Raw genomic sequence first — 27,837 nt, forward strand, 5'->3', positions numbered from 1 at the left:
GTACGTACGTGTGTGCGTACGTACGTGTGTGCGTGTGCGTGTGCGTGTGTGTGTGCGTATGTGAGTGAAAGGGAGGGGGTAGGGGAGGCAGCTCCGCCGCCGCATGGCCGCCCCGCCTGGCCAAGGTGAACACCTCCTCCGTGTTCTCACACTCCCCACCGCTCTACCATGTCCAACAAGTATCCAGTTCAAGTTAGAATGCGAGAAATGTCGAAGCAAGAAGAGATCCTGCTGAAGAGGAAGCGCGAGATAGAGAGGAAGATGAGGGAACAGCAGCAAGGAGACGCCAAGACCAAGAGACTCAGCGCCCCATTACCCACCAAGCCTCCCCAGCCTATACCCCAGCCTATTCTCCAGCCTATTCCCAGGTTGGTGCTCATCTGCTGCTTGTAATGGAAGGTGTTTGTTGCAGTGTAAGGTGGGGGGGGGGAGGAGTTTGTGGCTTGTGGTGTAAGTGTGTAAGTGTGTGTGTGGGTGCCGTGTTGGGGTGGGACGTTTCTACGCGTCACCATCTTTACTGTTCACTCGATTGGTATCATTTATTTATTTGGAGAGAGTAGTGACATGCAGTGTATAGGATAGATGTGTCACTTTGTACACAACAGTTCAGTCTATCATATTTAGCCTTGCGTAGCATAATTATGTTAGTATTGCCTAGCCTGGCCTTGCCTATGCTTCCCTTGCCTATCCTACTGCTGCCCAGCCTAGCCTTGCCTATCCTAGTCTTGCCTATCCTAGTCTTGCCTAGCCTTGCCTATCTAGCCTAACTTAACTAGACAACTAGCCTAGCCTTGCCTTGCCTATCTAGTCTAAACAAGCTAGACAGTCTAACCCTGCCTTGTTGACCAGACCACACACTAGAAGGTGAAGGGACAACGACATTTTGGTCCATCCTGGACCATTCTCAAGCCCTAACCCTGCCTTGCCTTGCCATTTGTTTTGGGTTGTGTTTCCTTTGAGGTGTACAAGCCATGGTACTTGAGAGAGGAATCGTCTTGTTGCCTCCTAACTGGCCCTTCATTATGCCAGCCTTCTAACCTCCGTCCTCTTGCTGTACCAGCCATTACTACTTCCACTGTAGAGCCAAATACTATTCTGGTATTCTTCATGTCAATTAGTAAGATTTTGTTTTAAAGTATTTGCATTTGCTAAAGATGTAAACAAACCCAGTATTTAAAAAAAAAAATTGTACAATGCAGGATATATAATTTTTTTTTAATTTAATCTAAAACATAAGCATTCACATCTTGTCCAAATGATTCCATTATTTCTCAAAGTTGGTCATAAATGAGATTCTTTTTCATTGTGTTTTGTTACAAGTGTTTTAAAATTGAGGAAATATCTTCTCTTATTCTTTTTGCTAATTTGATACTATTCTATAAATAGAATTTGTTTTGTGATTCACTTGTAATATTTACAATACAGTACTTGAATTTATTATGTATTCTTTTTCTCCACAGTGTAGCAGCAGCGTCTCAGGTTCCCAATAAATTTAGTAATGATGGCAGCTTTTTTGAACAGTTCAAAAAGCTGGCTGAGAAGAAAACAGGTAAGAATTGTTTATTTCTTACTTTTAAAGATTTCTTAGATTCTTTCAGACTGCCAAGTTCAAGTTCAAGTATGTTTATTGAGATATAAATACATCTCAAAGGGATAGAGTAGCTTTGGCTATTTCTACCCCCCATCAGACTGCCCATAATTAGGTATCATGTATAGGAATAACATACAAATCTCACCAAATAAATAATGGTTGTCTTTCAAAATTTATTATGTTGGATTATAGAGGTTTGCAGCAAGATTAGTACAGTACCTAAATTAGGAGAATTAAGTTACAAGGGCATATTAAGGGAACTTAATCTTTCAGCATTAGCAGAGACAAAGAGAAATCCAAGGAGAATGAACAAGTTGGACAAGGATAGCCGCTTCAAATTTAAAGAAATATGACATGGTATTGTTGGGCGCTGGAAACAAAATGAGTTCAAGAAACTTAACACTTTCGCATCCTAATGACACATTATGCGGTATAAAACCAAAACTCAGAGAGTGGTTGATGACGCGAATGTTGTCATGCAATAATTTTTGCTTAGTCTTATTATTAAGTATAAACATTGCAAGTGAAAGCGTTTAACATTGTTTTGTGTGCTCATCGGCAATGCTCAATAGGAGTGTTAAGGAACTAGTCTATGTGGAATGGGTTATGCTGATAATGGGAAGTTAGTTTGATCTAACAAGATACATATCAAGTAATATGAGAATGCTAACATGAATTGAGGAACTTTACACGAATTACACGCTCATTAGACGTGACAAGCGACGATGGAAAAATCATTTCAACACCCACATTCATGATTTATATGAGCAAATAAGTTTCTTGTTATTTTCTCATTCACAATTGAAAGAATTTGACAATTTGTTTGAACAATACAAATCCAATTTATTTTTATAGTAATTGTTTAATTCTGCTCTGGGAAATTAATTGAATGTGGTTTAAAGGCTAGTTAAAAAAACATACCAAAGAGAGAAAATATGGCTTGCAGGATTCTTGGTGTATAAACCCAAGGTTGCACAGGCAAGCATGGGTTTATATATGTAGCCTGGCCATATTCCCTCTTATGGTTAGGTTACAGCTAAAAAAGTAAAAACTGATTAGGTAGGTTTTCATGTGAAGGCAACATCAGATATTAGACAAATAATAATAGTTTGTAATTAGTGTGCATTTCAAGTGCTCACACTAATACAGAAGTCGTTGGGCAAATTTTTATTCCCAAATGAAGTCACATACTTACTGTTCTTGATTTGAGAGTTTAGAAATTGATGGAATCATGCAAAATCTATATTTAATACATTTACTATATTTGTGATATGTTACAGGTAATTTTGTGCTACAAGTACAGTATATACATTATACAATACATGAATATATAACAAAGATTTGTAGCATATATACTGTACAGAACATAAATACAATACAGGACACAGATATACACATATATAAAATAACTCCATCATTCTTATTTGCCCTAATTTTCACCCATTGGTTAACCAATCATCTGGTTGAAAAGCACTGCTTTGCCGTATTTTGTAAATTACTGTTTTGTCTTATAATTTTGTCTATTTTTTTGTTCCTCTATCTACCCATTAAATTTTCTTCCAAGATTTTTTAGGTTTATCTTTATTTTACAGAGGTGAAAGAGGAGAAACCTGGCATTACAGACATGTACAAAGCATCACGACCAGCTACAAACAAGTTGAAACCCTTAATTCAAATTAATTCATTAAAGTACATGAATCCAGCCAATTCATTGTCTCAGGAACATGATTTCTCATCATTCACCAGTCCAGATCTTGGAAAAGTCAAAACAGAATTTGACATTAAAGTAAGTAATTTAAACAAGGTTGTTTATTTTTATTGTAAACTATATAAAATGTGACCAGGGAGTTACTCAAATTTTTTTTGAGGAAGCAAATAGATCATTGTTGAAATCTGGGAGCTTGTAAATTAAATGTCATGATTGATAACGGAGAATAACTTTCTCTACAAGAATAAATCTTGGAGAAGTTTAGGCAAGGCCCGACCTGAGAATTAGTTCCCACAATTCAAAACATAAAGGCTGATCTCTAGGAAATAACTACCTAACTCAAGACAAGGGAGGAGCCAAATTCTAGTTAAAGCAAATATTATTTATTAATTAATCCCCCAAGTAACACTAAAATGCTCTACCACATCGTATGTTATGTTTTGTCTGACTCCACATAAGCAGGAGACCTACGTTCCATGAAAGGACAGCACAAGCTTAACACTCGCTCTCCGATGATGCCTATTATCGTCATAAGTTTTCTCCTTAATGTAATCCGATCACTATCGCGCGCGTCATCCACTAAAATATTTGTAAAAAATTAAATTGTCATCCAATCAACTTCTAGGTGGTTTCAAAATGAGCGTCATTGTCTTCCCACTCTCCTCCATATGCCGCATGACATTCTGGGTCGTCAGGCCATGCGGTGGGCCTAGTGCTTTGTTTATCACGCTCGTGACTGGAGCGCCGCTGGCTCGTGTCCCGAACGTGTGCAAATCTCGGTTATTATTGGCATTTATATTGGTTCGCGTGTCTTTCACACATTTGTCTTTCTTTCTATTTAGAGCATTTTATTGCGAATAATTTGATACCACAATGAACAATGTAGCACAAAAACTTCTGTTAGCAAACTGTATGTGTTTGTCGGGTGTATTGGGTGTAGCGGGTGTGGCAATGAGTGTGCTCTAGTGGGTAACACTTCTGCGACTTTAGGGATCGTTGCGGGTTATGCGCCCCCATGTTGTCCAATTTATATGCATATGTCTGTGTAGGGAATTTTATTGCGATCACAGTGATACAAAAAAGAAAGATGTCGAATCAAGTTTGGACTTGATAAACCTGAAAAAGAGTAGCAACATGTTTGGACTTTTTGGCATGCATGGCTAACAAATGACTTATTTGGTGCCGGCATCACATTAGCTTTAGTGACATGTTATACATATGTTCCTCTAGAACATTTCATTGAGAACACATTGATACCAAAATGAAACACGTACATCGAAAATTACGGTCAAAAACATGAAAAAGCATGTACACTTCTCAGTAGGGGTGTAGCTGATGTGCAGTTGGGCGTGCGGTAGCGGGTAACCCTTGGGCAACTTCCCACGGTCTTGTGGGTGGGGTGCACCCATGTTTTGTACTTTATTTTCGTATATCTGTGTACGGAATTTTATTGCGATCACAGTGATACCAAAATTAACGACATAGAACAATTCTGGGGTTGACAAACCTGAAAAGAGCATAAACATTTCATCGCTGTTTGGCACTCACTGCTAACGATCGCCATAGTTTTTTATTTGGTGCGAGTCTCACGTCGGCTTTGGTGAAATTTTATATATATATTCCTCTAGAGCATTCTCTTGTGAACAAATTGATACCAAATTTAAATGCATACATGGAAAATTAAGGTGAGGAGACCGAAAAGAGCATACACTTTTCACTGTCGCCACGAGGTCACCCCGAAATGCTCGCCGCACGAGGGGAAAGTTAAAGAACCTTCTGCTGGGAGCGCGATAGTCTTAACCTGATATTAATTATATGTGCTCCACTGGCTGAAGTGCCTGGGATATAGCTTAAAGAATCCACATGTTCCAGCAAATGTAGCACCAGAATAGAATGGTGTCTCAAGTACCTAACATTAGGGACACTTTTTAACTAGTGGAAAAGGTCACACCAGCCGTGTCTAGCCATCAAGACATCCTGTACCAGAGAGCCCATCTGATTCACAGCTCTAAACTTAGTTTAACTTAAATATGGAAACACTTCTTCCTGATGAAATTGTAATTGTTGTGTTAATGCACATACAGTATTAGCATGTGTTACAAAAACTTTGGTTTTAGCAGGAAGATGACTCGAGTAATCAGACAGTGAAAGATGAAGACCAGCCTGATTGGTTCAGGGATGCTCTTAAGAGAGCTCAAGAGAAAGCAAAACAACTGTCTGCAGTAGCCCCTCCTGGTAAGCATAGCACACTATATATATAATACATCAATAATATAAATCTATATAATATATGTGTGTGTATATCACGAAAATAAACACGTGATTAAAAATGTGACTGTCACAATTATTTATTTCTGGATGGAGCCCCTGCGGCTGCCCGGAGCTGTCTAGGCTGATATGAATATCCCTAACTTTGGCACCAGTTGATGTGGGTGGAGTTCTAGGCTCACCGGGGAACACGAGCCAGAACCTGGCCTCCTTAGAGAATCACAAGGAGCAATGGCTTATAGAAATGCACATGTGATTTAGAGCATTCTATATCTGCTATCAACCGGGACAGGCACTTAGAAAGGTAGGCGCCCAAAACAAACCCCTATTTTGGTTAAAAACAATGAAAATAGACAAACGAGTGGACAGAACTCCCCAAATGAAAACTAGTAAATGAGCATGATGTCACACGAGCCGTGCTGCATGTCTGCACAGCTACCCCCCCTCCCCGGGAGGTAGAAGTTGGAGCCCCAGACCGCCTGCTGGTGATCCACACCCCAGTTCTTCGGCTGGTGTGATACGGCATGGTTGTGTGGCTCCAGCTCCAGACTCGTATTGTGCTGTCCTCTGGTTCAATACTGCTCTTATGGTGGTGTGTGAGCTGGGAGTAATATGCACATGTGCATATATGCACATGCCAACAGAGGTCACGTAAAGACCTCTGTTGGTGTTTTGCTGCTTGGCGATTGACCGCCCTGAGTGTTTTGGGGTGTTTCCACTTGTGTCAACCTTGGGGTAAGTGGTAGTTTTGCACTGGTAGGGGCACAGGGTACTGCACAGCTAGTTTTCACCTGTGATAGTGGCCGGCTCTGTTTCTTCTCGGTATGCTGTCCTCTTGCGAGGTTTTTTGTTTTTTGTTTTTGACTTGTGGGGGTCTGCCTTGGTATCCCTTCCCCTGTTATACTAGGGTATACTAGGGTTATACTTCGAGTTGAGATGTGAGCACTGACCCCCTCCTGGGTAGGTCCCTTTCCTTTTTCGTCTTTGGTGCAGTAGGTTCATATGTAGTAAGAGAAAGGGGGTGACGCTGAGTAAAATAAGACTCACGTCCTCAAAAAAAGTTTTCTGGGGTGGGGGGAGCCGTAGGGGCTCCTCCCTAGAAAACCAGCGTTGAAGGTAATGAAATGCCATTTTCTGCATGAGTCCTGGAGGCTCCCCGGCAACCCTCCCTCCGGTCGGTGTTTTTTCGCGTGTTTTGATATCCAGCCACAGAACTGGGGTGTGGATCGCCAGCGCGGGGGGTCTGGGGCTCTCCCCTTTCCCCTCCCAGGGAGGGAGGAGCTACACAGACTGCAGCGCAGCTCGTGTGACGTCATGCTCGTTTGCTAGTTTTCATTTGGGGAGTTCTGTCTACTCGTTTGTCTATTTTCCCTTTTTTTTTTTTTTTTTTTTTTTTTTAACCAGAATAGGGGTTTGTTTTGGGGTACTTACCTTTCTGGATGCCTGTCCCAGTCGATGGCAGATATAGAATGCTCCAAATGACATGTGCATTTCCATAGGCCATTGTTCCTCGTGCCTCTCTGAGGGGGGGCCAGGTTCTGGCTCGTGGTCCCCCTAACTTTGGCATCGACTGATGCCAAAGTTAGGGATATTCATATTAGCCTGGATATCTCCGGGGAGCCTCCGGGACTCACCCAGAAAATGGCATTTCATTACATTCAATACTGGTTTTTCTTTTATGTATATAAAATTTTACAGTATATAAAATTGTACAAAGAAATCCTTATACAATATACTGTATAGACAATTTTAATATATAATTGACTATTTTTATATGTAAATATACAGTAATACAGGGTCTTTATATGCAGATACACAGAAAGGCATAGTAAAGTATTTGTAAATGTACATTCATAAATAATTCAAGTTGATAGAAGCATTCATTTAGATTCTGCAAATTCATTAACAGCTGGACACCATTTCTGAGCCATGACTGCTATTCAAGATGTTATTTCAGTATAACCTGCCACACACACACTTGTGTGCATGTGTGCACATACATGAACAATGGGCTGGGCGGCAGAATAGAATAACTAGCAATTTTTCACTGTTAATCCATAGAAAATTACAAAGAGGCTACAGAATGTCAAGGGCATACATTTGTGGTGATTTGTGGGCATTTCGGGTCGTGTCATCCAGCCTGTTGTAGCGTTGGGTGGCGGCTCCTCCTCCTCCTGGGGGGATCGGGTCTGGCGGGGCAGGCTTCTTTTCCTGCACTTCATTAGGTCATCTCAGAGAGGGCCCTTGGACGTGGTGGAAATGACCCCGTCCCTCAGGTTTCTCTCCTGTTTCCAGTGCCGAAATGGGACTGTGGATCTGTTTTCTGACCTTGTCCTGTCTGAACCTCTTGGGTTCCATGCCCGTCCTTTAGGATGACCACTCTGTCTCAGGTCCGGCTTCTTTTGGAGCCGGGTGCCTGGATGGTGTCCCTGGACCCAAAGAACACGTATTGGCACATTACTATTCGTTCAGGGTTCAGGGACTGGTTAGGTTTCGTGGTGGGACGTCTAACTTGCCACTTTCGTTGCTTTCCTTTTGGCTTGAATCTGGCATCTCGCGTTTTCACGTGTCTTTACCTGGGTCGTGGTGACCCGTCTGCGTCTGCTATGGGTTTGGGTTCTGGCCTATCTCGACGACTGGCTGGTGTGAACTCCCCGTTGGTCTGCTTGTCTGCTCATGGTTCTTTCCCAGCTCGCTTGGTTTGGGTTCCTGGTAAACTGGACCTGGTTGAGTCTTGTTTGGGACCCGCTTCCATGTCTCTCCCTTCAGAGGCGTTGCTGCGGCTGTGTTCCCATCTTCGACTGTTTCCGGGGGAAGGCGGGTCCCGGGTCACTCGGTGGTTGCTCAAGCAGTTGTGTGCGAGTCTGAATTTGCCCGTGCTGGCCTACCTGCTGGGGTGGGTTTGACTTTGGTGGCTGTTCTGGTTCCTTCAGAGATACTTCTTCTGCCTCTCTCGCGATCACTGGGTTCGTCCTCCGGAGGCCTTGCATTGGTTGCTGCATCGCCGGCTTCCTCTTTGTTTTTTTGAGGGGGTTCAGTGCCTTGGCGTTTACCTGAGCCCTCGCTCGATGTGGTCACGGATGCCTCATCTCTTGGCTGGGGCTTTGTGACCAGTACTTAACAAACTAGCCAGGGGCAGTGGGGTCCTTCCTTCCATCGGGCACACAGCACAGTGCAGGAATTTGCGGCGGTTTTGTTATGCCTTCCTTTCTATGTGCCTAACCCCGGTCGATGGCAGATAAGGATAACCCCTAACCACGGGGATTTTCCAGGGACATTGCTCCCTGCGCCTCATTGAGGGGGCCATGTTCTGGCTAGTGGTCCCCAGTAGGCAGGGGACCACTTCAGGGAGCCGTAGGGACTCGCCCAGAAAATGGCGTTTCATAACATTCAACGTTGGTTTTTTGTTGAAATTTCACTGCACTAATAGCATAGCCAATAATTGAGATTTGTGACCTACACCACAGTAAATTGCATTGGACTCTTACTAATTTGTTAAAATTAACACTTTTACAGTAATAATATGATTTATATAATTGTTAATGAACTATATGAATTGTTAATGATAAATATGATGTATAATAATTGTTAATGTACATATTATTGTACACACATTATTAAAATTTTGTATGTAGAGTACAGTAATGTAATCAGATTTTTAGTCCTGGAATGCATCTTAACAAAATTACTTAAGAGCAAGATGTCTAGAAACGCATCCCTGCATAGAAAAGCCGAGTTAGGGACTATAAGATATGCAAGTGACAGTGGTACAGTGGTAGAGTATGTGGTTAGTAATGCCTTGATCGTAGGTTCGCATCACCTCACAGCCCCAGTGAATTTTCTCACCTAGCACATATGTTGTGCACACTTTCCCAGCTCTCATTTACTTATCATAACTTGGTTGATTTATTTGCATATTACTTAATGTAGTTAAGACTTTTTCTTTACTCGGCGGATAAGACACTTAACGGTATATACAATTTTCTCAGCTGTGAAAATAACGTATACGTATTCTGTCCTTTGAAAGTTTTGAGGTGTTTTCTAAATGCTAAAAGGGGATATTATTAACCAAAGTAATGTGCAATTTAAAGCAAGATTTTCCCAGGTTAATGTCATTGGTGTTTAATATTAACATTAAAACTGTTCTTGCATTTGTTTGGTTACTGATAAAGCTATTCTCTTTCTTTCCTGATTTGTGATGTAATAAGATTGGTTTCTGTTAAAATGGGCATTTAATTTTCAGACTGCTAGACAAGTGGTATGGTGGATGTATTGATCAGGGCATTTTCTGAGATATTTCACTAGAATGCTTCCTAAGGCTAGATACATACAGTTTTGAAATGAGTGAATCGTAATACTCTGGGCAGGGAGACATTCTACATCAGGGTAATTTATCTTTTCAAATGTCCTCCAAGGAAAGCTCTGTCCAATTTAGTGACTTCAAAAAGTTAGCGTCAGAATGTTTATTGTCGAAGTATGCATGATTTAGTGTCATCAGAACATGAAAGTGATAATTATTAATATATTTTGTATCTTATTAATATCCTTATTATACTTTTCATCCATTTGTATATTTCAGTCATTTGCTTTTATAGAAAATGTAAACCAGCTTTTCTGGAGGGGAGCCCCTTTGAGTCCCTGGAGCTTACTAGGCTGATATACTAATTTCAAACTTTGGCATCAGTCATGTGTATGGAGTTCTGTGGGCCTACTGGGGACCACGAGCCAGAATCTGGCCCCCTCAGAGAGGCATGGGAAGCAATGGCCTATAGAAATCCCTGTGTGGTTGGAAGTATTCTGTCTGCCGTCGACGGGGTCAGGCACCCATAAAGATAAGCATCCCAAAACAAACCCCCTATTCTGGGGTTTGTATTGCTACCAAAAGCTGAACAAGTGGATAGAACCCCCCCTAAAAGAAACACGCAAACAATCATGACATCACACATCGCAGCGCCGCTGTCAGTGCAACTCCCCCCTCCTCGGGAGGGGGAAGGGGGAGCCCCAGATTCCTCACGCCGACTATCCACCCGTCAGTTCTAAGGCTGATACTAAAGGCTGAGGTCATGTGCTCTGGCTCCAGTGTTTGTTTCAGCACTGTACCTAGTGTGTGGTGAATGTCTTCTAGGTGGTGCGTGAGCCGGGAGTTGGAGTGTTTTCTGTACGGTGGATGTTCCACCTCCTCCTCTGCCGGTTTGGGTTTCCGGCCTTGCTGGCTCCAGGGTCGCACCCGAGATCTTCCTGCGGCTCTGCCTCTTCCTAGGCTTGATTGGCCCATGGCGGGGCCAGTTCGGTTCTGCCTTGAGTCTCTCGCCTTCTGTTGTTGGTCGGGTGGCTTCGTTGATAGTGTCCCACCTGCGTGCTTCTTCTTGGCGGTCCTTCCTTTTCCTTCTGTCCCTTCTATGGTAGCTGTGTTGTTGGCGTGACCTTGTCCTTTTCTTGTGGAGGTTTGGGGCCGTCATCTTGCCCCATACTGTCGCCTCGTATCGTGTGGCGATGGCGGAGCCGCTTCGTCCTGCTTTCGGTTTTGATGTTAATTCTGCACCGTTTTGCAAGCTGTCTCGTGCATTGTTTCACCTCCGGCCTGCTCTTGCACCGCCTGAGCCGTTCTGATCATTGGACAGAGTGCCCTCTTATCTTTCTTCTTCTCGGTTTGTTGTGGCCCCTTCGGTTCAAGTTTGTTCTCCAAGGCTCCTTTTCTGTTGGCATTGGCTTCTGGGGGTCGGGTTGGGGAGGTTCATGCTCTCCTCCGGCGCAGGGGTTTCTACTCTTTCGGTCTTCGTGATGGTTTTGTTCGTCTGCAGCCGTCTCCTTCTTTTCTGGCGAAGATTGAGACTGTTGCTTTCCGGAGGGGTCCCTTGGTTGTTGATGCATCATGTTTTGTGTTAGGTAGCGGCTCTTTGCCGTTACTTGCGTGCCTCGGCCTCTGTGTCTGGGGACGCGCTTTGAGTTGATCCCGTTTTCCTTTCTTCCCTGTTCGCGGGTGCGGGTCTCCCAGGTCGTCTGCAGTGTTCTTACGGCTAGCCAGCCTGCGTATCCCCATGTCCATGACGTTCGTGTGTTCACTGTGCTTGCTGCCGTCTTTGGCACCGTGTCCTGTGCTGACATTCGGGCACAGGGCTTTTGGCGGTCATACAGGGTCCTGGCTGCTCGTTACCTCATGCTCGTCCCTAGGCCTAGTCGGGCCTGTGCCGTTCTGGGTCGGCGGTTGCAGCCAGTTGTCTCGACTTCGAGTTGTGGAGTGAGCAACGACCACCTTCCGGGTTGGTCCCTATGTTCTTCCTCTGTGGGTAGTTAGCTCCAGGGAGCTGAAGGGGCTCTCCCCAGAAAACCAGCGTTGAATGTAATGAAACGGCATTTTCTGGGTGAGACCCGGAGGCTATCCAGCATCCCTCCGTGCCCCCAGTCGGCGTTTTATTTTTATTTTATTTTTTTTTTTTACATCAAGCCTCAGACCTGATGGGTGGATAGCCGGCGTGAGGGGTTTAGGGCTCTCCCTTCATCCTCCCGGGGAGGAGGGGGGAGCTGTGCAGACAGTGGCGCGACGACGTGTGACGTCATGATCGTTTGCTTGTTTCTTTTAGGGGAGTTCTATCCACTTGTTCTGCTTTTGGTAGCAATACTTTCACCAGGATAGGGGTTTGTTTTGGAATGCTTATCTTTCTGGGTGCCTGACCCCCTCGATGGCAGACATAGAATGCTTCCAACCACACGGGGGGGTTCTATAGGCCATTGCTCCCCTTGCCTCTCTGAGGGGGCCAGGTTCTGGCTCGTGGTCCCCGGTAGGCCCACAGAACTCCATACATATGACTGATGCCAATGTCTGACATTAGCATATCAGCCTAGTAAGCTCTGGGGAGCCTCCGGATCTCACCCAGAAAATTGCGTTTCATTACATTCAACGCTGTTTTTTTTTAATCTCTTTGCATCAAAGGATCCTAATGCTTAGGATTAATTTTGTCATCCTTTTATATCCATTTCATAATACATTTCTCAAACCTCAACTATCAAAATGGGTCTAACAATGGCAAAATGTTGCTAAGTATACGAACACAATGGCAGAAATGTAATTGACCAACACAAGGCTCCCCCCCACTTATATTCAGCCACAACCACAAAGATATTTGTCCAGCCCATGCTTAGATAGGATTAGTGTACTTGTGAGTGAATTTTCTTTGGCCACTTCCAAATCTTATCACTCCTAAGCTGCTTCAGTGTCTCCTTAGTACCAGTATGGCCCAAGAGAAATGTTTCTAAAAATCCCAGTTGCACCAATACTTAATGTCTCCCTGCCTTGATTTACTGATAAATCATGATTTACTGTCATGATTTATGCTTTCTGGACTGGAATGAATGTTGCCCTACGGAGCATCCAAGTGCCCTGCTCAGAAAGGAGCATTTCATATTCACTCAGAGCCTGATTATTATTCGCTCCCCCATCATTAGGAAATTCAAGTCATCCATACTGATGAGTACATTGTTTCTCTCCCACTCCCTGTTGCTAGGTTAGTAGTGAGGCAGCTTTACTGATGAGGTTTGCTAGTTTCTCTCTCAGCTGGTTCCAGTGATGATGATTCCAGCAAGAGCCAAGATTCTGTCGACCCTCGGGCCAAGAGACGGAAAAGTCGCTGGGGAAAATCGTCTACCCCGGAGGCCATCCCAGTACAGCTGCCAGCCCCAGGTATGTATTAAGGAGATGTTGTGGAGATTAGTTATATAATAGTGCAGTATATGAATGAGAATTTAAGAGTAGCTTGGAACACTGCATTCGGTAAGGTAATTGCAGACGTCTAACAAATATTTTTGTTTGAAATTTAAATACTGTACTGTACTTAAAATTTCCTTTAGCTTTTTAATTTTCCTTGTTTCGTATATCTTTCCCTTGACAGACATTAAAAACTGTCAGTAACTTGGCTTCATTTGATTTAAGCTACATCAAATTATAGTACAAATTTTAAGGTTAGTGATGCTTCAATATGCTTTCTTAGATTTCAGTTGCAGTATCATATTTTTGTATTTTTTGTAGTTGTTGTACAGTCAGATCCCTATTATCCATATTAATTGGTACCTCTGAGTGTCTGCGGAAATCTAATCTGGTTAATCACTGCTGCGCCGAGTTTATTGTGAACTTTCCCCTGTGCGCATGAAATAAAGTGTTCCCAAAAACTACTTTTCTCTTCGTAAAATGATAAATTCCCTTCCCTGAACATGTCTGTAAAAATAAATACCAAATTCCACTTACTTTGGTTGTGGGGACGTGGACAAGGTGCGCTCTGATGTCATCATGGCCTGGTTGCCCGTGTGTGACTCGCCCAGACACGGTCACGTGGGTCATTCAAGCACCGGATGTTGCCACAAATATATTTTCAATTATTAGTTCTATGTACAGTACAACCTTGATTCAACATACTATATGGGACCAACCCCAGTGCGTTGGATTCGTAGCAAGAGGTGACGTTCTGGAGGTGTTTGCGCCACTGTCTTTTTTTTTTCTTTTACACAATAAAAATGTATTATCATATTACATGCTGTACTAAAAAATACTGTAATTCATTTATTTACCTTATTGCTGGAGTTATGTCCTTGAAGTTTCGTGAAGTTGTAAATGCTCTACAGTAAATACGTACTGCAGTGCATTATGCTGTTAGCACTATGTTAATTAAAAGTAGTTCTGCTGTATGTTGAGTACTACAATACTGTTCATGAAAACTATTGTACACTAAAATTACTGCAACTTTAATTTTAACATTATGTACACACTTAAATTTAACACTTTCTCGCTTTGCGCCTGCAAACGCCGCACTACCTAATGTGGGGATTGGTGTTCCCCGGGAGGGCGAGAGGAGAGCGCGGTTATTCTGAAAAGTGTATACTCTTTTCAACTTTGTCACCTCAATTCTTGTCCTAAGATATTAAATTTGGAATCAATGTGTTCGCAATAGAATTATCTAGAAGTGTAAATGCATGTAAACTCCAAAAGCCCGGCTTACCACCCACAGCAAACAGAGTAGGTGACAGCGCGTTACCCCCGTGAGGGCTAATCAAGAGCAATAAAATGGTATATTCCTTCCAACTTTGTTACCTCAATTCTGGTCCTAGGTCTTTCATTTTGGTAACATTGTGTTTGCAATGAAATTCTCAGGAGTATATGCATAAAAATGCCCTGCCGACAAGATGAAAGTGGGCCAAGGTTACCAGAAAGAGAGTGCTGCGCCACAGGGCGCCACCCCCAAGGCTCCTCTCTTTGCCCTTCTTGACTTAAGGATGCTGTCCTTTTGACCCATTAATACATATCAGGTTATAGATATGCATCTTGATCTGGAAGATATACCAGTATACCCCACTGTATTTATGTAAATAACCATCCATCCTTATGAGTAAAAGTATTTGCCTAAAAATGTATGCACTGGTTGCTCAGAGTTCCATAACAAAATGAATCTTAGCAAGTATGCATATCTTAAATGCTTGAGTGTAAACAAAACTAATTTCTGAAGTAGAATGTTGGCCCTAGTATATATACCATTGTTTAAGTTAGGTGAGAATTGTTGTTTAATTGTTAGGTGAGATTTGTTCTCCAAACACTTTAGACACGACAGTGAATTGTCCATTAAAAATTACATATGTTCCATGAATATCATTATCTAACATATTGTGTTTTGTTTTCTAAGTACCACCAGCTCCAGTCACCCCATTGAGCCTGAATGTGCCAGATAATCTGATGGGTATGGTGGGTGAAGGTGAACACATAGCAGCCATTCATGGTGTCATGGTTACTCGCTTAACAAGGAATACTCCTGCCATTATTGCTTATGCTAAGAGGGTATTTGATTCGACCGACCTAACGGAAGCACAATGGAAACAGTGTGAAGATCAAATGAAGGTAAGATTTTTTTACATGTTAATTGTTAATTTACATAAACTTGTAACAGGCCATATGAGGTGGTAGCAGAATTATATTTTATATTTGCACAAATATCGGCCACCTCCAAATCGAACTGCAAGATGAGTAGTTGTTGAGGGGCGACAACGATTGAGGGATCGGATGCGCCCCAAGATGGATTTCAAGCAAATTTGCTTAGACACGGATTTTAAGCTTAACTATGAAGTTGAGACATTACTATAAAAAAATATCAATTTTATATTACTCTCAGTAATTGCACAATGGTAACACTACCGCTCACTTTTAATTTTTGGTCAAAATTTTAAAATATTTGTTAAATTTCTATTTATTGTGCTATTATTATGGGACTAGTTTTAAAATGCGTGCCATTAGATTCCGAACAATTTGATACCAAAATGAAAGATGTAACGCGAAAATTTGTCAGAACACTTTAAAGATATAAATAATTTTATGATGATGAGCATCCAAAATTAAAATATTTGTTAAAATTCTATTTGTTGCTCTATTATTATGAGACTAGTTTTAAAATACGCGAACCTTTTTATTGCGAACAATTTGATACCAAAACGAGTGATGTAACATGAAAATTGATGTTATCAAACTGGATGAGAATACACATTAGGTTGCAGTGTGCAAATTGGTGCTCGTTCACAGGTAACTTTAGGCTTTGCTGCAGGGAGTTTCTCCAGGCTTTTGGACATTATATGCATATACACCTGCAGGGAATTTAATTGCGAACACAATGATACCAAAACAAACGACGTAGCACGAGAATTAAGGTGAGAAGACTGAAACGAGTACTGTATACAGATTTTACTGATTTTGTGTGCTCTCGGGTAACTTTTGCCAAATTTAGGCTTTGCTGTTGGGAGTCGCGCCGGGCTTTTGGACATTACTGTATATGCATATACACCTGTAGGGAATTCTATTGCGAACACAATGATACCAAAATGAACAACATAGCACGAGAATTAAGGTGAGAAAACTAAAATGAGTATACACATTTCGGTGTCGCTGCGCGCTCGCCCGCACGCCGGAGGCATGACCTCTAAGTTGGTGGCGTGCATGCCGTAGGCGCGAAAGTGTTAAAGTTTTATTTTAATTGCTCTTTCTGCCGCAGAACACACCTTATTACACCTTACATGCTATTTGCACTCTTCTGTTATCATTGCACTCTCCTTAGTCATTACATGACCTTGTTCATATAAGAAAATATACAGGCTCAGGGATACTTTTTTTTATTGACCTCATTTGATTGAAACATTGCTAGTTATAATGCAAAAACTTTGCCTTCCAACAGATGAATGTAGTGTTTCAACTTCTCCAAGCCAAGAAGAGGGAGGCAGAGCGTTTAGAACAACAAGGAAAGGTTAAATATGAGTATGATTCTGATGAAGATGTTGATGGTGGTACCTGGGAGCATAAAAGGTTAGCAAACTTGACTTTTGTACCTATAACAGCTGAATTATGTATCTAGCATAAAATGTGTTTAAATATGTGCTATATTTTTCTTTGTTCATTAGGTTCCTCATATCCATCAATATATATTGTCATAAATAAACAATTGTAATGCTGAATTAGTTTTACCATTATAGCAAGGAACATGCCTAGTATCTTTTATTAATGAAGTAAAATCTGTTTTAAGGCGGGCCAGAGAAATGCAGGAGACCCATGCAAAAGCTTCAGAACTAACAAACATGGCAGAGGGAAAACATCACATTGGAGACTTTTTACCACCAGATGAATTAGCAAGATTTATGGAAAAGGTATGTTTCAGGCTCGAAGGAGATGTGGGCCATCAATAATTGTTTACTTTTTTTAAGCCATACACAGGTTTTCTGTATGAAAATTTCAATAATTTTGTTACACCAAGTAATATGGTAATATTAGAAAAGGATTTCAATTTTGTGTATATAAGAATAGAGGGAAATTGAATACTGTATCAGATTTACCCCTTACCTTTCGATTACCTTCGTTGGTTCTAAGGATCCAGACTTAGAATCACACTACCTCATGTTGGTAGTTTGGTCATCTAGGCTGTTAGATGCAACTGCTTAAAGCCTGACATGGATCACAACCCCTGTTGATCAGGTATTTTTTTGGAGGTATTTATCAAGTTCTCTTGAGCACCACAAGAGAGCGGCAAGTTATGTCCCTTATGTTTAGAGGGAGTATGATGAAAAGTCTTAGGCCCTTGATGTTGAGAGAATTCTCTCTGTATACCTATTGCACCTCTGCTTTTCAATGGGACTATTTTGCACTTCTTCCCATGCTTTCTTGTCTCATGCACTGATATTTCCATGTGCAGATTTGGAATCGGACCCCTCTAATATTTTCCAAATGTAAATTATTTTCCTTTTTGTCAAAATGTGCCCTATGGAAGACTGATTTTAAAACTAACCAGTCCCAAGAATTTATGTTGACCGAACCACATTAGAAATTTAAGAGGCGATGTTTCGGTCCATCCTGGACCATTATGAAGTCGATTGTGATAATGGTCGACTTGACAATCAACTTGTCGACTTGATAATGGTCCAGGACGGACTGAAACATTGTCGTCTCTTCAATTTCTAGTGTGTGGTTTGGTCAACATTTTTCAGGCACGTTATTGTGATGTTTCATCTGCACAAAAATTTATATGTTTTATAAAGTTGATTCTGGTAGTAAAAGATCTTTGTAAATTCTCCAGGTCATTCATTTTGAATGAATGACCTGAATGGGTTTTTCCAACTTTGAATGGGACTGTTATTGTGCAACAATATGCCTGTAGAGAGCACTAATGTCTTAAAAAATTGTGATAATTGATTTGGCATTTTTTTTTTTTAAAGGTTCTTGTCATTCAACCTGTCATTTTTCTTGGTTGTGACAGCTTCTTTGTGCTCTTTAAAACTACGGTCTTATGAGCACAGCCCAAAATTACAGACTGATAGCACTAACATTACTTACCATAAAAATCTTTGAAATTTACACTCAAATCTTTTGTATTGCCTGTTTATTCTATAGTCGGTTTGACTGCAGTTTATATGGTTTCCATTTTAATATTTTCATTTTTCCCATAGAGCAGGAACCTAAAGTTAGTTCCAAGTTTAATTAATTTAAAATTTCAGACTTCATTAAACAAATAATTTTCTGTGGCCCATTAAAAGACAAGATTTACTCTAATTTATATGTTTGCGGTGCCCTCTATATTGTCTACTCTCATAAAAATCCTAATGTGATTTGCAAAGGATGATACAGTATTTTAGTTTGTGTCCATGTGTATGTGTCTGTATACTCTCAATGTCCAATATGAGGATGAGAAAAAGTACTGGAGCATTTAGCTTGTTTTTCATGGCAACTAAGGTCATGTCATGATTTTGCAGTTGTGAGAGGCAGGAGTGCCTTGTTCTTAATCCATGTTGTCCAGGGTTATGTAGATGCTGCAATTCCATTATGAAATGTTTTATGATCTTGCTCTTTAGCACTCTCAAAGATTTTTAAGTAATGTTAGTGCTATCAGTCTAATTTTGGGCTGTGCTCATATTACCACCTTTGTGGAGTGGTGCTAGCATTGCTATTTCAAGTATGTCGGGAATAACACCAGTGTCAGGCCTCCATCTCCAAGTAATGTTTAGAGCATGTGATGGTGTTTTATTTGCAGTTCTTGATGAAGCTGGAATCCCAGGAATCAGGCTCTGATGCAGAGTGTATGGGATGATGAGTCACAATGGCGTGGCTGAAATATGTTGACCAAACCACACTAGAAAGTGAAGGGACGACGACGTTTCGGTCCGTCCTGGACCATTCTCAAGTCAGTTGTGACTTGAGAATGGGCCAGGACGTACCAAAATGTCGTCGTTCCTTCACTTTCTAGTGTGTGGTTTGGTCAACAGTGTGTCTGGGTATGGCTATGTCCAAGTCCAATGGGGTCAGGGTGACAGCTGACATATAATTTGATGTTGGTGACAGTTGACATATAATTTGATGTTGGTGACAGTTGACATATAATTTGATGTTGGTGCTCATGAACAATTTGTTTGGATTATCGATCCTCAGTGCATTCAGGGCTTTACTGAAAACCGAATCTCACTTTTTCCTCAATATTTAATCCAATTTTTAGTTGTGATCTGTTAAACTATCATCTCTTGCACAGGGGCCCAATGCCAGCTGTAGTTTTTTATCTAGATTTTGCATAAGATAAGTATTTTTGGTTCCTCTCTTATTACACTGATGGCCTTTTGCTCTCTTTGTGTCTCGGGCAATTTATGTGATTCCTTTAACTTTAGCTCAATTACTTCAGTTTCTCTACATGGCCTGTCTTGTAATTCTTAGGCTAGAACAGAGTATTCGAGTTCCGCAATTTGTTTTCTTCTTATAAAGACGAAATGCTGTTCTCATTCCAATTTGCAACCAACTCCTTTTGCTTAGTGATATGTGGCTTGAGCATATCTCTAGTGCTACTGTGTCTATTTTCTCGAGGTCAATGATTTTGGTATGTATTTTCTAGCTTTTCTTCCCAGCTTATTTCTGTAAGATCTTGGTTTATTAGTTTCCAGTTACTCCTGTTTATTATTAAAATTGAATTTGCTGCATTCTCCTCCTCCTTGGATTTCAGACTGGCTGTGATCTTAGATTAGGTTGTGTTTTGAATAATGGGTATTTATAATCATTATGTTCCTAACCAATTTGTCATTGTAAAAGTAAAGTCTAGGGTGTTTTCTAGTTGTACTATTTGCTGATTTAGGGCAAATCTGTCATATCTGTATGAATTCATTTGTGTGACTTCATTTAGACTGCTTCCTGAGATTCCCTCAGGTAAAGTGTATCTGTATTTGCCACATTTTACCATTTTAGATGCCAGTTTTGCATGGTAAACATATGGTTATGTATTATATTTTTATTTAATTTGTTTTGTAAAGGACAGGCAGCCTGCATGTATGTATACTTTTGGCTTGTATCAAAGCCCCCCCTTACCTCCAAACTACTGACTTTCCCTAAGATGCAACCCCACAACAGTTGCCTAACTCCCAAGTACCTATTTACTGGTAGGTGAAAAAAGGCATTAGATGAAAAGAAACATGACCAACCACTTCTGTCTTTCCTGGGATTCCATGATTTGAGGCAGTCAAATTCAATTGTACTACCAAGACCCTAAATCAAAAGTAATCTTCATTTCATATGAATCAAATTTTAATGAGAAAATCCACTAGGACTATAAGTGGGCACGAACCTACGACCCCGGCATTGCCAGTCGCTTTGATGTACTGAACTGTATATCATCATTGATATATATCACGTTAATATAATTTGTGTTTATGAATCAAATTACAATTATAGTAAACCTTATTTATTCATAATTGTAACAAAATTTTGCCATTACAAAAGGTAATTTGACATTTTTTAGCTCTTAAAAGGTTTTTCATGCCTTAAATATTTTTCACTTATCAGTGACATGATAGTTTTTTACTATCTACTTACATCCTTGTGTAATAAATGAAACAAATTCTATTAATTATTGTTTTACATTGCAGTATCGAGCAATAAAGGAGGGACGGGATCCTGATCTTTCAGACTACCAGCAACACAAACTTACTGAAGACAATGTTGGCTACAGAATGTTGAAGAGCATGGGATGGACAGAAGGAATGGGTCTTGGTGCAGAAGGAAAAGGCATAACAGCACCTGTTAACCAGTACGTTTAGTGTGTGTGTGTGTGTGCATGTTTTCCCCCTGCATTGAATAATGTGGTTGTTTCATGGTTTTTTGCTTTATGTCAAATTTGTAAACTGCAAATCTACACAAGTTAGGCATGAGTTTATGCACGAAGAGGTTTGTGTTGCTGTAAGGAGTCTGTGTTGACCAAGCATGCCAGATCATACACTGTTCTGTTGCAAGCCTCCCACACCACATTATCAAACAATGCCAACTGAAGAGGAAATGTTTGGCAGTTAACTTTGTGGAGATAATTGAAGTAGAGAGTGGCATCTCTCAAAGTTAAGTGTGCACTGAACACCTAGAAAACAAGATGGCTGATATTATGAACCTTAATGCTGTATGCAGACAATTATAGTTAATGCTATAATCTTTAAATGTTAAGTTTTGAGTGAAAGTGTTTTAAGTGGTGCATGTCCCACTTAGTGTTTACATATTCTACAGTGACCCTCGACATCTTTTAATACTTTGCATGCCATTACTTCATTTTATCTGGCCCTTCCACTGAGCCAAATATTGGTCTCGTTTCAATTATATTTTCTCATTTAGGAGTACTCTATGTAATATCACAACATGTGTACAGTATTTTGTGTTTTTGGTTTTATTTCGTATTCAGTAATATAAAATGATAATGTATTGCATTTTTTATACATCATAGCCAGATTTGCACTACTAGGTCTAGTTTTACCTCTATTAGGCAGAGTTAATGAATAACAGGCATATTTAAGTTCGTAAATATAAATGTAGGGTAGGTTTGAACCCTCGTCACGGCCCTTGTGGATTTGTTCATTAGACTTGCATATTCTCAATGTTCAGTAGATATTTATTGCTGCTTCTCGACATTCTTAAATAGTTTTCACATAACAGGAATGGCCGTTCAGAGAGCCAGGGTTTGGGTGTGGAGAGACCTGAAGCACTCCTGGAAGAGGACGATGAGTATGATGCATACAGGAAACGAATGATGCTGGCATATCGCTTTCGACCAAATCCACTGGTAAGTGCGATTCTTCTGTATTTTGTGTTAGTTATAACGCCATCACAGTTTTGTTGAATTTGTGTTCTTGTTTATGCCTACCTCGGATGCTGTTTTATTTATTGTTGACTAGAAACAGCAAATGCCTTACTAAGCAAAAAATATGGTCTACTTCACAATAATGCAGCTTTTGTATAAATATTGATTGCAGCAAAAATTCTTCCTTTTGCTAAACAACTTTGGATATTACAAGTGAACTCTACAGTACCTTTTGCTAGTATGGTAAATATTACATTTGCTAAACCTTGTTGTTTGTGATCAGTAGATGTTTTCTTTACAAGTAGGCCCCCTTGGGTAATATTATTAATTAAAAAATAAAAATAAATAAGATGGTTACAGTAGGGGTATTGATTTTAAATAATAAAAATATTCATTGTCATTCACAATACATAATGGTACAGCAGTACCCACCATTTCATTAGAGCATGTGTTCACTACTCTTTGTTAACTGTCATATGCAGAATACATTTATATAATCTACTTTGACCCACCCTTGTCCCTTACCACACATCTTGAATTTTGTTAGTCTTATATTGGCATCCTGAATGAATCTTAGGATTTTTGACTGTACAGTGCCACAGAAAGTGCTAAATAGTCTGAAGGCTGATGCCTTCTTTTGATTATTACTTGTTGCTAACTTGTTAGGAGGGTTAACAAGTGACTAGTTAGTCACTCTTCACCAAAAGTGAGTTTTAAAACATTCCTTAAAAATATTTTACATAAACCAAATGTTTTTGTTTATAGTACACTGCAGGTAGTCTGTCTGTGTACATTTTATCAACACGAGGCTTGACAACCTTCCCCTCAATTACACACTATGTGACTGCCATCTGGGTTCCCACACAACAAAGCTGATATACTATACTTACCATGTGACCCAGAAAATACCTAACTAATTATGTTCTCAGAGGTTCAGCTTTGGCTCTTTGGTCACACCTCTCAACATTAAATTGGCTGATGTATAGGTTTCCAAGCCTGTTGGGGGTCTTACATCTATATATGAAATTGTGTCAAGTCTGCTTCCATCACTTCACTTCTTTGAATAGGGAATGCATGAAATCCACTTTTACTGTCAGTGGCTCATTTGGGTACTCAGGTTTGCACCTATATCCATTTGTTTATGTACCAGTCATCCCAAGTAATGTTCTTTTCTGTTCTATCATTTCACAGAGGCTTTTGTACATAGCAATCATGTCATCCCAAGCACTTTTGTCTTCCAGTGGTGTTAGGTTTAGTTCAATTAGTCTTTGTAACTAGCATCTCTCAGCTATACAGCTCTGGAACTAATCTGGTGGTATTCCTTTGAACTTTGTCCAACTTCATTTGGCATTTGACAAGGTAAGGAAGAAGTTAAGACAGGTGTGGCATATTCCAGGATTAATGATATGTAGCATACAAGTTCCTGAATGGGTCATTATTCAGAGCTCTAAAAGCCAATTCTTGTGTAGGCCAACCTAGGCCACTGCTGAGATTATCCATTTAATGCAGACTGACAGATAGATTCTGTGTAAAATCAACTCCTAAGTCTCTTACTCTTTCTGGTATTTAAAAGGCTTCAGCTCCCATTGGTACCTTGTATCTAGCTGCCTGCTCCCAGCACATAGTTTCACTACACTTACTCAAGCTAAAATCCAGTAACCATTTCCTGGACCCTTCATTGTTTATCCAAGTCATAATTTAATTTCTTGCTACATCCTCCAAATTAACTTGGTTTTTGCATCATCACCAAACATTAACACTATCGCATGCGGCACGTGAGCACCGCAGACTTTGATATCATGGGGCTAATGGTGCAGTCGAGCGTGCAGCGATGCGCAAATGTGTATACTCGGTTCAGTTTTCTCACCTTAATTCTCGTGCTACGTCGTTTGTTTTGGTATCATTGTGGATCATTTTTTTTTCCTGTGCACTTTTGACCAGTTCCCTTGCTTTATTTGTAATCCCATCGATACTTGAGTACATTACCTTGAAGCTCACTTTCCTATGTCCATTATCTTACACACTCCACACTAGTGTAGGAAGCTGTTCCGGGGCATGGCTCTTTTGGTAGGATCGTTCTCTTGTGGAATAGTTACCAGGGGTTTGGGGGGAGGTGGGGCTTAGATCTTGCCTGTCCCTGCTTGGGGGAGGAAGAACTGGGATTCTGCTGGTGATCTCACCATCAGACATATCTCCTTGCTTCTTTCCAAATTAAATTGAACTGTTATTTTATATTTCATAACTTTTTATTTCAGAACAATCCCAGAAGAGCGTATTACTGAAGGAGTTGATAGTAGATGGATATTTAGTCCATAAGCAGAGTAGTTGCACATGGTACAGAAGATGATAGCCAAAGATAAAATATATTTTGTTTCCATATCATTTTTAACAGTGTCTTATTAGTGGGGTACAGTTTTTACAGTACACTACCTGTATGTTGAATGTATTTTTCAAACATTGAGATGTTATGATTTATTAAGTAGTATTCTTTTGATTGTAGTTTAAGTAAAATACAATTTATTCATAACGATGTAGATCAAAGTCTATTACGTTTAACATTTTTATAAAAATTATGATACATTTACACCATCTTAAGACAATCTATTTGCCGTCAGTTTTATACTCTATTGTATATTCTGTTTTATATTGAAATGGAACAGTACATATATATCCTCCTATGTTCTGGTTAATGATCATAAGAATGGGTTAATTATTATTGGTATAATTTATTACAAATTAAATTTCACATTGTTTTGGCTATCATGCAATTTAAACAAGTACATAAGGGAAAGTTACCTTACGAGACATGTCAATGAAATTTGAAACTAAATGTTAAAAAAATACTCAAATTGGACGAGTGAGCTAAATCCTAAACTGCTGTCCCATAAAAGGGCTTCCTTGGTTTATGAGGCCAACTTGTATGTTCTCGGTACTTGGCATGAACCAAGTATGGGTCTTTATCCTAGAGAATTCCAAGGTTGCTACCCAATTAAAAGCAATTTGCAATTTACACAATTTCAGCTTTGTATACACTACACAGAAATGTTTCATTGAATATGACTTCATATTCTGTGTTGATTATTTTCTTGTTTGGGGCTTCCTATCCCTGTAACTAGTGCTCTTGCATCTTGGTTTTGCAGGAGGATTTCTCTGAATGTCATTTGGTCAAGGTTGACAAAAAGAGCAAAGCTAACTACTGTATAATGTATTGTACTTTTCGTAATTTACATGTTTCACACCTACAAGGTTCATTCTCAAGTGAGGAATGACACAAGGAAACATTTGATTTATAACACTGGGGCATCAGTTTCATACAAAATTATTCACCTGACAATTTTGTATGCAACTGACTTGCCAGTCTTGTAAATCAGAGGTTTCCTTACGTCTTGTCATTCCTCAATTGAGTTTGGGCCTTGTAGGTTCGAAACATTGTGTAAATTATAGTAAGTATAATACATTATACTGTTAGTCATGTTCTTTTCGTCAGCCTTGAACAGGTATGACATTTGGAGAAATCCTCTTCCAAACCCATGATGCAAGAGCGTTAGAGGGAAAGAAGCCCTAAACAAGAAAATAATTAACATGGAATATGCAATCATAATTTAATGAAACATGTCTGAATGAAAACCTCCTGCCAATATACACTAGTACATAAAAAGTATAAACATTAATATCATCAGTTATTTTGAATTTTCTTATGTACATCCTCACTTCATAAGTATATATAGTATATACATAAGTATATTAAGCTGGTTATAGCTTAAATTTTCTAATCTATTTTGTGTTTGAATTTTAAAAAGCATAAATTGTTTGTGTTATTTTGTCTTTAAATATCTTTGCTCCTATGAAGCAGATCAGTCAATTTTGAGAAGTTTGTCACATCTTCACTATCTGGACAAAAATTCTTTGCCCATAACATTAGCCATACATTTTGTTATTAAAACCTCTTTCTGAGAAGTATACTATGTCTATGGATGAGGCTCAGTATGTATTGGGAATTAGCATGCCTGGAAGACTGGAACTTATCTGTACCTTACAGTGGTGTTGTTTTGGTATGCTTCTCAACCACTGCCATTGTATAATAAAATACACTAAATATATCAAAGGTAGATCATTTTTAACCATTATGAAATTAATCTCAAGAATGTTAAAATGAAGTGCAACTATATTTTAACTACAATTTGTAAATAAAATATAGTATAACTATATTTAATAAATAAACCACTTTGAGACCCATTTCTTATGTACATTATTATATGACTATTAAAGCTGCTCATAGTACAATTGAAATGATTCTTTTGTTTTTAATACACCTGAGAACACTTGCTAGAATAGTTTATTTACCAATTTCAACTCAAGAAAATGACACTTGGGGTTTAATAATTTCAGTAGAAAGTACAAATAATTGTATTTTGCAACCATCCACTTAGTTTTGTAACTAAGTATTTACTTATCTTCATTTATTTTCTCCCATCTTAATTTAATTAATATGGCTGTAAACTAATACAAACTGTGATCAGTTAATGCATTCTCTAATAGGAAACCTCAGCCAAGCATTTTATTGTATAATTTAGTGTCAATGTAATGTTCTACTTCTAGAATGTAATGTTCAAATAGGTCTTAACTAATGCTGTACTCAGTATGTTTAAATCTGATTTTGTTTATGCTTAGACTTTTTTCTCTACAGTAAATGGTTAAATTTAAATTGCATGTCACCACCACAATGTTCTCACATCCCAGTGGACACAATATTCCCCAAAAATGCAAAATGAGTCAAATGTTGAATTAATGTCATCAACGTTGACGAATTGATAACGTTAATTTATCATGGAATCGGTGCCACTCTTTGATTGTGCCCATCAGGATGGTAATTTACAGGTATTTCTTAGTTTGCAGACTTTTGTTACAGTATACGTATTGTGTTACATGTATTTTAATTCAACCTGTTTTCATGACATTATTGAAGTAGTGATTTACCAAATGTACTGTTGACTAATGTAATACTTGTTACTTGGGAATCACATTGTGACATTATAAAATTATGGCAGAATAATTGGATATTAGCATTGCTGTTGAATTTGTATACATAACATCCTGCTAAAATTTCTAAATTTAAAGATACCTTTGATATAGAGGATAAATAATTTATTATCTAAAGTGTGTAAGCAACTAATGGATCTTATTGCATTAATTCTTGCACAGTTGACACTTGCACAACTTGACAAGCTAATGTGCTGCATCAGGTGCATCTATTATGAAATTCCAGGGAGATGATGTGCAGTTTATCAGCATTTATATAGAACTTGTGATTTGTTATCCAATCCATTAAACTACAAGGCTTGTTTAATTCTATATTGACTTGTTACATAGTAGGTGCAATATTAGCAAACTTTTATTTGCAAAGTGTTCCTCTGTGATAAATCTACTGGAGAAGTGCACTTGACTATTTTGAATCATATTACTGGATATAATAGTAGTATTTATTTTTCTTTATTCAAATAATTCTGAGACATCATTGAAGATATTGTTGGGAAATTGTGAACTTTAGTTGTTAACTATTGTGACTAATTAAATCTTAGGGCAGAAAATGGCAAGCATTTAACATCCTAAAAATCCTAGAGGAAGGTAGGGGAAGGGGGTTTATGCTCTACTAATTTTGTCATAACTGT

General features: G+C 39.4%; 1 protein-coding gene across 4 annotated transcripts; it reads left to right on the forward strand.

Moving 5' to 3' along the window:
• LOC123774607 (SURP and G-patch domain-containing protein 1) lies at positions 1–27,756 on the forward strand. Of its 4 annotated transcripts, none has more exons than XM_045769062.2 (11): positions 1–368; positions 1,461–1,549; positions 3,184–3,377; positions 5,420–5,534; positions 13,120–13,245; positions 15,233–15,444; positions 16,766–16,893; positions 17,111–17,231; positions 20,976–21,136; positions 22,024–22,150; positions 24,424–27,756. In XM_045769062.2, exons 1-11 carry the CDS (start codon positions 169–171, stop codon positions 24,448–24,450), a joined length of 1,500 nt encoding a protein of 499 aa, XP_045625018.1. In that variant the 5' UTR covers positions 1–168; the 3' UTR covers positions 24,451–27,756. The 4 variants fall into 4 exon arrangements, with proteins under 4 accessions (XP_045625018.1, XP_045625016.1, XP_045625017.1 ...); XM_045769060.2 differs by having other exon boundaries at positions 2–368; positions 13,108–13,245; XM_045769061.2 differs by having other exon boundaries at positions 3–368; positions 5,417–5,534.
• Positions 27,757–27,837: the final 81 nt, after the last annotated feature.

Source organism: Procambarus clarkii, chromosome 51, assembly GCF_040958095.1.
Source record: "Procambarus clarkii isolate CNS0578487 chromosome 51, FALCON_Pclarkii_2.0, whole genome shotgun sequence".
Lineage (NCBI taxonomy): Eukaryota > Metazoa > Arthropoda > Malacostraca > Decapoda > Cambaridae > Procambarus > Procambarus clarkii.